Source organism: Leptopilina boulardi, unplaced genomic scaffold (assembly GCF_019393585.1).
Source record: "Leptopilina boulardi isolate dan_hultmark-lab unplaced genomic scaffold, ZJU_Lbou_2.1 LbouV2_366, whole genome shotgun sequence".
Lineage (NCBI taxonomy): Eukaryota > Metazoa > Arthropoda > Insecta > Hymenoptera > Figitidae > Leptopilina > Leptopilina boulardi.
The window spans coordinates 46,685-57,601 of record NW_026137936.1 but is presented as its reverse complement, the minus strand read 5'-3'; the positions used below and the strand labels follow the sequence as shown (position 1 = coordinate 57,601).

At 27.7% G+C, this 10,917-nt stretch overlaps 1 protein-coding gene across 1 annotated transcript; it reads right to left on the bottom strand.

Moving 5' to 3' along the window:
• Nucleotides 1–99: 99 nt before the first annotated feature.
• LOC127286907 (putative odorant receptor 92a) lies at nucleotides 100–6,041 on the bottom strand. Its single transcript, XM_051313539.1, has 7 exons — nucleotides 5,776–6,041; nucleotides 5,214–5,620; nucleotides 3,278–3,377; nucleotides 3,072–3,173; nucleotides 2,521–2,679; nucleotides 2,375–2,436; nucleotides 100–115 (listed from the first exon to the last, which is right to left on the bottom strand). The coding sequence occupies exons 1-7, from the start codon at nucleotides 5,950–5,952 to the stop codon at nucleotides 100–102; spliced, it is 1,023 nt and encodes a 340-aa protein (XP_051169496.1). The 5' UTR covers nucleotides 5,953–6,041.
• Between the last annotated feature and the right edge of the window lie 4,876 nt (nucleotides 6,042–10,917).

Below are 10,917 nucleotides of genomic sequence, written 5' to 3'. Positions count from 1 at the left end.
TGAATTGCAGAGAATAAAAAATAATTTCCCCAGGAAGTATTGAAAATAATTGAACGAGGAAGTAGTTAATCTCGTTAGTAATAAATTTATAATAAATTGTTACGTTCCACTCCATCTAAAGATAATTATGCCTTAGGTAACAGAGAAATTCACCCTTACTTTATAAGCTCTTAAATAAATTAAGATGCACTTGCACAATTCCCTGCCGCTGGAATCCTCTTAATTTTTTTTTCAAATTAAAATAAGAATAATTTTAAAGTTAGCCTGTTAACGAAATAAAAACTTGGTTCAGTATTTCCGCGAATAAACTATGAATGTATAAATAGATTTCAAAAAAATTCCCTATACAAAAAATGTATGTACTCGTATAGAATAATTTTTTATAACATTAAGAAAAGTTAATATCATCCTTGAATATTTCTACTCGAAATTATTTATTAAAATTTCTAATAATTAAAACAATTTTGATAATTTTAATTTAATTTTTATGTTTGGATATACACTGAAAAAAAAATTCTGGTTAGCCTATATTTAACATTACTTTCTAGTTATGTTAACCAGAATTCTAGTTGAATTAACTAGAATTCTCGTTAAAATAACCACAATTCTGGTTAACCTAACCAGAATCAAAATGTTAAATATACCCTAACCAGAATTCTGGTTATTCTAACTAGAATTTTTTTTCAGTGTTATTATAACAATAAAAAATAGTATAGTATGCTGTTATAACGAGGATATAATCATGTACTTTTCCACATAGGGTCAAAATTCGCTGGCAATAGATTGTCGCTTTGAGGAGCGCCAAAAATTCAAAAACTCCTGATGGAATAGGATTATTATTGTTACAACATTATGATGTTTTATATTTATAATTTTATTTTTTAAACAAAATTCAGTAGGGGAGACCGTGGTTACTTGGCGCACTTTTCACTCTTTGTTATGTGTAACTCACTCATTTTTGCTTTCTTTAAAAAGTAATTGTACAGAAAACTTTTTGTAATATCTCAGATTTAATTTAAAAAAAAAGAAAGTTGCAATATATTTAATACTTTTCTTTTTATACCACTTTATTTAAAGCAAATTATCAACAAATATTTATAAAAGACCCTGCGAATATTTAAAAACTCTCTCTTAATTTGAATCAGTAAAATTTCACTGGTGAAATAGCTAGAAGTCGGTTACTGAATCATTTAGTGAAATTTTCACTGAAAATCAGTCATATATCACTGATTTCCAGTGAAAATTTTACTAAATGAATCAGTCAATCTGTTTTACCCATTACCGATAATACAGATTGACTGATTCATTTAGTGAAATTTTCACTGGAAATCAGTGATATATGACTGATTTTCAGTGAAAATTTCACTAAATGATTCAGTAACCGACTTCTAGCTATTTCACCAGTGAAATTTCACTAATTCAAATTAAGAGAGCTCATTATACGGTAAAATTTTTTGAAAAGGTTTGTAATTGGTGCTTATTAATGTACTTATTATTTTGTATAAACTTACAGTTCATCAAGTACTTTAACTTGAATGATAAGAAAAATTAATTTAACGTAATACTTTTGAATAAACTCAAGTGCGCCAAGCAACCCCCGCACCAAACATTAATAGCTCTTTCAAATGATATATCCCAGATAACATGTAAACAACCTTGCAGCAACCTTGCGGCAATATTGCCAACCTTGCATGGCAAACTTGCCGCAAGCTTACTGCAAGGTTCAAATGTCCTACCTAACCCAAGCTTGCAGGGTAAGCTTACCGAAAGATTGCAGTGTAAGGTTGCTGCAAAATTACAGTGTAAGGTTACTGCAAGATTGCACAATAAGATTATCGTAAGATTGCTCAGTAAGCTTGCACGGTAAGCTTGTAGCAAAGTTGGTATGCAAAGTTGCCAAATAACCTTGCTTTAAACCTAAACATTTTTTAAAAATGTTTTGTCTAATTTATATAATTATGTAAATTTTATCATATAAATTAGACGAAACATTAAAAAAAAAATTTAGGTTTAAAGCAAGATTATTTGGCAACATTTCACCAACCTTGCTACAAGCTTATCGTGCAAGCTTACTGAGCAATCTTGCGATAATCATATTGTGCAATCTTGCAGTAATCTTACACTGCAATCTTTCAGTAAGCTTACCATGCAAGCTTGAGTCTGGTGGGAGATTTGTAGTGCTTGCGATAAGCATCGCAATTTTTGCATGCGCATAATTTGTATGGTGAGGTTTTGAACATAACTCATCATGGTAAAAGAATTAACTAGATCAACTCTAGGTATTCATTTTTAAAGAAACGTGTAGGTATGTTGTACATTTTATACACATTTAATTACATTAGTCAAGTTATATAACATTTTTAATATACTTTACACAATTTCTTTCATTATTATAATTCTTAGTGTTGCGAGATATGAAAAAACTTTGGAAACAAACTGAAAGAAAAATAATTTACAAAGTCAAGGAAAAATTTATCTAGTTGCAATTACTATACTAATGAAAAATTACATTATACATACCTGAAAAAAATAAGGCAGAGATAAAGTTGGAAGTATACCTGCAATATTTATTGTAATTGGTTTTTGTGACATTTTAAGAATGAGAATCCAGCATTTCAAAAGTTTTGGTGGTAAACCAATCCAAGAAGAATTGAATGCAGCTGTTCCTATTTTGGAAGTCTAAAAAAATATAATTTAAAAATTTTTATAACATACATCATTTTTGTGTATAAGTTCAAATGCAATAAACATGTTTACGATTATAGACTCCTAATCTATTTTTAAAGACATTGCTTTTATTTAAAATTGTAATCAAGCAACAACAAATTATCGTTTCAGCAGTTTAGAGAAGGACTTCAAGTTTGAGCGTGAAAATATAGTTATTAGGCATTTCAAGTTAGATTTTAAAAAATTATTTCAAGATAATGATACAACCTTAGCTTGAACTACCTAATTATGTATTAGAATTTTCAAAAAGGTAAAACAAATTTTTTAAACAATAAGTAAATACATCAAGAAAATTATTTTTGCAATTGTAATTAAATTATAATTATTTAAACAATATACAATACTGTTATTATGAGATGGTCAGCAGGCCAAGCAGTTAAGAAAACAAGCGTTCCAGCAGAACATACAATAAATGCAAATTGAGCTTTAATCATCAATGATGCTGGCTGGTAATATGTAAAAATGTAACGTTGCATTTATTATTTGAGAATAACAAGATTTAAAATTATTTTTTTATAAATATTATCGGCAGAAATATGTCAAAACTTACGGTAAAAAAAGGAACACTGGCAAAAACTATAGCAGTTGTTGCTGTAAGTAGTGTAGAAAATACCAGACCTCGTATTGCTATCCTCAGAGTTTTTGCATAGCTATGCAATATTTATAGTAATTTGTAAATACATGAATGTGTTTATTAATTTTGTTGAAATTTTTTTTAAATCCTACTTCAAAAATTAAGTAATGATTTTAGAATTGAACGAACACTCCGAGTCAAAGTCAAAAAAAACCTGGACTCATTTTATTTGAGTATATATAATTAAGAATTCAATATCAAAATGAATTAATGAAAAGTTGTGAATTTCGTTTTTATCCATTATCCTTAACTTCGGAATAAATGAATGAATTGAAAATTGTTAATTTCACATTGTTCAAATTAATTCTAACGTGGTTAATTTTTAGTTATATTTGCACAAAGCCTTCCAGAGTCTGCTTCCATTTCGGAAATAGTAGAAATAGTCAACCGGGGTAAATCCGAACGCTTTTAGTAAGTTTCAACAATAACATAAGTTTTTTCTTTAAAAAAAAAATACTTCCGGTATTCTGGTACATGAAGTTGTTACTTTACTTCCATAGAACAATTTTATGGGGTAGCAAAAATTTTTGATAAATTACAATCGCAGGAAACTTAGCGTTCGTACTTACCTCGATACTTTGCAACTTTCCTAAAATACCGGGGTAAATACGAACGCCACTGTATTTCAGAAAAATCTTAGGGAAAATAAATTTAAAGTATTGCAATTGTTAAACTTATATAAAAACTCAAAAAAATACGATAATAAACCTATTATGTAATAATGCATCATATATAAATACAAAAATCAAACAGGTTAAAAATTAAAATGCATTACACAATTAAACCCTTCAATAACTTTATCAAATCATAACGGATTTTTGCAAAACTTGGTACAGAAAGTATTTTGGAGTGATTGAATGTAAATACAAAAATAAAAGTCAAATTTTTTAAATTCAAAATGGCGGACTTTCCTAAAACTTATTTTTAAAAATGATCAAAAATTCGTAATCAGCGACCCTGAAACCCCCCGAGTAACAATTTTCGAGCGAATCCAATGAATTTTTTAATTCTCGTCCGCCATTTTGAATTTTGAAAAACTGACTTCAAATTGGTAATTAGCGACCCCAAAAACCGTAGAATACCAAATTTTATTAAGATCCTGAAAAACTTTTTTCAACAAACCATTTGGCAAAAAAATTGAAACACTCCTTCGAGAGAACAGAGATTAAGTTTCTGCTTATTAATTACTAACGAGGATACGTATAGAAAGAAAAACTTTTTTCTATGTGCTTTTATAATGTTAAAATAATAGTGTAATGAAATAAAAACAATTTTGTGTGGCTCTGATGTAAAAAAAACATTATTGAAAATACCGTTCGGATTTACCCCGGTTTTCCAATTTTCCTGGGTAAATACGAACGGTCTGATATTATTAATAAAATTTTACAGAAGGCAAAAATGAAAAATAGTTTCTGTTCTAGTATTCATAACCAACAATTATAAATAATAAAATAAATTTTTAGCTTCTTTTTCTTCAAATACGAGATAAAATACTGAAAGAGTGTCATCTTTGATTTTCAATCTTTTTTGCAATACTCGTTATCTTTGTTTATGCTGTTGCTAATTAACAAACGAAAAATGGGATAATACTTAGAATCTCTTCAAGAGGATCTGAGGTAAAAATTCTCATATCGAACTTATTTTTAAAAATTTTAATTAAGCTGAAATAATTAGCGTTCGGATTTACCCCGGCTGACTCTACCTATATTTTATTATATCATTTTTATTACAGTTTGAAATAAATACCACGTAGGAATAATTTTGAGTCCAAGTTTTTTCTGTGGCGAATAGAAGTAATTATTTCAATTTAAAAAACTATAAAAATTTTTGAATTTTTAAAACTATTCTTTACATGAGTAGATATTGATGTTGACGTATTCGTAAATAAACATCGCTTTCACTTTGAATATTTTTAAAATCTTGAGATAAAATTTCAAATCTTGCTGCAGTAAACCAAAGGAGGGAAGCACACAAACAATCGATTACCATTGTTGATGCAACTTGAAAGGCAACAATACTTTGATGCAGATAAATAATAAATCTTCTGAAGCTCGAATTTATTAAGAAAGGATATTTAGCATCAGTTGGTAGAGGTGTTGATAATAAAAATGGACCAATGACAAAAATTAACGCAGTTAAGAAACCAGTAATAGATAGTGATAAATTTAAAAAAACATGCTTTTTGACATAATAATCAATAACTTTTCTCTCCGGTTTATTGGCTTCTTTTAAAAATTTTATCAATTCTTGAAGCAAGATCTGGAAAAAATTTAATATTAGCATATGTAATACTGTCTTCTGTAATATGAATGCTAATCGCACAAGTATTAAGGTAATACTGAAGCAATGTTTTAACTTACAATAAGACATTTATTGAAAAACAGAAAAGTTGAATTTGCCTAAAAGAGTAAAACCTTAAAACGATGGCGTTGAAATCTGCAAATGAGAATCTTCATGGCAACTAATAGCACGGGACAAGCAAGACAAATTGATTTTGTCATAATTAATCTGTCACTCCAATCTTGGTAAACAGAGTTACATAATGGAATAAGTAAACAGAGAGCCGATAGAAAAGAAAGACAACACAACATATCGTATAGTAACAATTTTAATTTTGAAACTTGATTTAAGGGTGGCCAACATAATGTCAAGCATGTTCCAATTTTTGCAAATTGTAAAAGAAATTCAGGTGAAATTTTCATTTTAAACAAAACTAATTTTTATAGTCGAAACCTAAATTTTTCAAATTTGAACAAATAATTGTCTTTTTTGTTATAAAAGGAAAAGTTCTTTATAAGATTTAACGCAAAAGACTATTTTAAATTCTAAAGAAGTTGAAAATTTTTAATAGGTACTAATAATATTTAAATGCTGTTAAATACCTAAATTATTATACTGTAATCTGAACGAGGAAATAAACACGCTATTCGACTTATAAATTATCCAGTACATTGAGAATTTCAGAAAATAAAAAATAATTTTCCAGGAAGTATTGAAAATTAAACGAGGAAATAGAGAATCTAATTAGTAATAAATTTATAATAAATTGTTACGTTCTACTCCATCTAAAGATAATTATGCCTTAGGTAATAGAGAAATTCACCCTTTCTTTATAAGCTCTTATAAATAAATTACGATACACTTGCACAATTTTCTATCTGTAATACTCTTAAGCCCGCTTTTAAATTAAAGTGAGAATATAATTTCAAAGTTAAGTGATTAAGCGTAATACAGACATGGTCTCAATATGTCCGCAGACTAAATATTAAATAAAATTAGACTACCATATGACTATATAGAATAATAATTATATGAATTTTAACACTTTTTCTCTGAATTTTTCTCTGAATTTTTATCGACTCTGAAATTCTAACATCTGTTAATTGTAATTCAAGAACTGTTGTGACATGAAATTTTTAATAATAAAGAAATAGTTAATTTTTCACAGCTCTTAATTTCAACTACCTCAAAACCTAGTTTCCTTTATCTGTCACATTTGGGCTACGTTTATGATTGTATTTGTAGATGGGCAAATCCACGAAACTTTTAACTTTTATGACACCTGAATCAAACACTTAAAAGTCTATATTATTTTTAATTAAAACTTAATATATAATTTTTTCTTGCTAAATTATAAACAAAGTAACATTTCTGTACAATATTAGAAGAAAATATTAATTTGTCAATTAGTTTTATAGGTTAAAAAGTGAAAAAACACTGAACACAAAAACGCCGCTTAAGTATTTTGAGTGAAACAAATTTTATTAAGTTAAGAATATGCTGAAAACACTTTTTTGGAGTCTTTACCCCCTCTTTTCTCAAAATCCTGACGTGCTAAGCAAATTTGGGTGCCAGAATCGTGTTCAGAGGACGAAAATACTTTGGAAACCACTCCGATATCAAAAATAAAAAAAGTTGAATTTTTCAATTTTATATGTAATTTATTAACATTAAAGAGTTTAAAGAGTTAAACATTGATGGCGTGAGCTAAAAATGAATCACGCATATGAATTTGTAGTGCTAAAATGTACTTAAACGTGTATACAAAGTGACATCAATGTGCCTGCAAATTAAAAAAAGAAATTTTCTTTTCTTGAAAGTTAAAAGTTTCGTGGATTTGCCCAGATATATTTAAATAATGAATTTTTTCCTGACCTGAAGATTTTGCATCTTCCGCTGCCTGTTACGTGGACGGTTTACACTTTCTTATCATATTGCACTTTACACAAGAAACAGCTTGGCCTGGCAATTTTCTGCAAAAAGTGATCATCAATCTTCTTCTGATTGGGCAACAAATACAACTAATCTTTAGATGTCTCAATTTCCCTAGCTTGTTCTCTTCCTCCGGTTCGGTAACTACAATCGCGAGTTTCATCTTTCGACTATTTGGTTCCAAGACCCATCACCTTTTTGCTTCCTGACTTCTCGAGCTCTTTGGGGCTATCCATAAAGCATGTGATGCTTTAGGGGGTAGGGTTAGCAAAATATTACACTACATGTTAATCGTAAATGGAAAAAAGCATTCCAAGGGGTAGGGGGTGTGTGTGTGTTCAAATTTCGAAAAAATGTATCACATGCTTTATGGATGACCCCTTTTGTATACCTTACACCGTTTTTGCAATACCTCTATTGTCTTGTTGTGGTCTCTAACGAAATTAAATAATAGAATTTTTAGGTTAAGAATCTTGTTGACGTCACTGACGCCTCCATTAAAAAAAATAATTTATAATTACAATCACTTTGAAATGTTTCCCTGTTCCCTTATATATTTCTCCCAATTATTCATTATCTAGTATGAAAAAACTTGCTTTTAGCCACTAAATCCAATGCGACGCACTAATCACATTCAACGAATAATTTTATAGTTTTTCTATAATACAGGTTCATTTTGAGTAACGTGAAGTTGTCTGTTAACTCATTTTGATGCAGATCTCATAATGAGATGCAGCAAAAATGAGTTCGGTTTTTTTCTGTGTATTTTGCTCTACTTTTTTTATCTCCCATCTTTGAGACAGTATGTACTGTAGGCAATTTTCTATGAACCTTCGATCGCACTGCCCGTCCATAGTTCGTGCTGAATTGAGGGCACACAAGATTCAAATTCTGTGGTGAATCTAGAATTTATAGTAAACAGAAACAATTTGTTAATAATTATTATTTAAATGTGCAACGCCATCTGAAAAAAGGGACCTAAGAAGCAAATGAATTATAGGTTATGCTTACGACAGTTATACTTAATTGAACTAAAAAGTTTATTTTTGTTTTTGTAAATGTGAAATCAGTTTTTATTGTAATATTTTGGATGTGATGAAGACCTTAATATCATTAGTTTGCATTACGAGTTAAACGTCTTTACGAGTATTTTCACTTTAAAATTTTAAAACGTAACCTTATAATTTTTTGCTTCGTCTCTTTTCTTCAGATCGCGTCACAAATATAAATATAATTCTTTCTTGTAATTGGTGGCCTATTCTTATTTAAACTAACACCTTTATTTCAGCCTGATCAAAAATTATGCTTCAGTACATACTGATATTTTGTACTAGGTCGTCACGTGGTTTTTAACCACGTGACCTGAATCAGTTGAATGATTCATTGATTTCTAGTAAATTCATTCATATATATAATTCAAGATGGCCGCCATTGATGTTTTAAAGGAAATTCTAGGAATTTACGCCATTGTTAGTATGATTACTATATTTTTACACACACACGTCAAATATAAAATTTTAGTGTTTTATTTTATCATAACATCAGGAGCAAGCAATGAATATCTTATACAATGGTAAGTTCTTTATAATTTTAAAATAAAAATAAATTTAAAAATACACATAATGCATATATAATACATTATATGTATATATGTATATACCAACAAAATTCAGCTAGAAACATAACCTAAAAATAGTATTTAAAATCGATATTTATTCATAATTATGCGCATATTCAATATTTTAAAAGTCAAGTTCAAATATATAATTTAGTTTTATATTTTAACCTTTTATTTTTCTTTGTTTTACAAAACTAAACTTTACTATGACATTATCATCAGTAGTGCAAATTCTCTAACAATGTGAGTTACAAGTTTTTAATTAAAAATCTCAGTTTAAAAAGAAATTAAAGACAATATTTTAATCTTAAATTTTAGTTTAGAATCATTTTTATTTTCTTCCTACTTATATGTTTTTATTCGTTTTGATATATTAATCATTGTTCGGTTTGTATTTAGATAAATTTACAAGAAAGAACCAAGCAAAAATGACACTAAAACTATTTAAAAAATCTAACTGGATTTATATAGAGACCAATGTTAATGAAAAAGGTCTTGTGTGAAAATTAATAATTTTTGCAAAACTAATTTTTTAAACGATCAATTAATGTCGTTTATTAATTTGTAAAAGAAATACCAAAGAAGAAACTCAATTTCACGGAATCGTCGAAAGAAGTTTTGCAAGGTAAGAAAAAATATTAAATACTTAAATATTGGAAATCAAATTGTACAATAAAACAGCGGCACATTGAAACAAACATGATTTATCTTACACATTTAAATTGAAAGGTATGATACAAAAGAAAGAACAAATAAATATTTATAAAATTCAATACTCTATGTTGATACAACAAAACGTAATCTATCAATAATAATAATAATTAAAGAACCTAAAAATGACATTTAATAAAAAACCATACAAGAAAAGACACCTTTTAAGCCATTTTGTAACTTAATATTTTGACCTACATATGGGTTCTTTTTAGGACGACAAAAGTAATTTTGAAAGCATATTTACTTAAGAATAAGAAATTTTAATTTATCTTTAGAATATAATACAAAACTTTAGAATTTTAAACATTATCTAATACTAATTTTCTAATAGTGGAAAAATAAGAGCTGTACAAACATACTCGATGTAGATTATTACCCATTATTATAATTTTGTAGAATGTGTTTCAAAATAGTACTAAAAGACTTTCTGATAGAACCCATATTTAATAATTTTTTATTTATTTCTTATTTTAATATTAGCCAGTAAATGTCTTTCCCTCTTACATGAAGCCATTTTTCACCTGCCGAAATGAAAAGTTTTTATATAAAGTGATGATACTTGTACATTTTGGACGCTAAATATTTTGTTAGCAATTAGATTAATATTATCTACTGTTTTATATTTTATTTACATTTTATTATCTAACTTGTTACCTGTCTTTCCGTTTTTTTTAAATGCATAAAGAAATTAGTTTTTAAAAATTTTAATATATTTAAAGTGTTTTTTATAATTTATTTAATTAAAAACGATTTTATCAGAGATTACAGGTTTAACATAAAAATCTAGAATTTCATCTTTTCCGTGGTATAAATTGTTTGTATTATCCAATCATAAAATACAGACTTTATGATAAGTGCATTAAATGATGAAGCACACGTAATGATAACAATATTGTTCGCATGTAAGATCTTTTCAGTGTTATCAGTTGATTAGTTTTTTACAATTTGTGATACAGGACAGACCAGTTTAGTATTTTTTTTTTTTTTTAATTTCTTAAAAATAATATTGGTT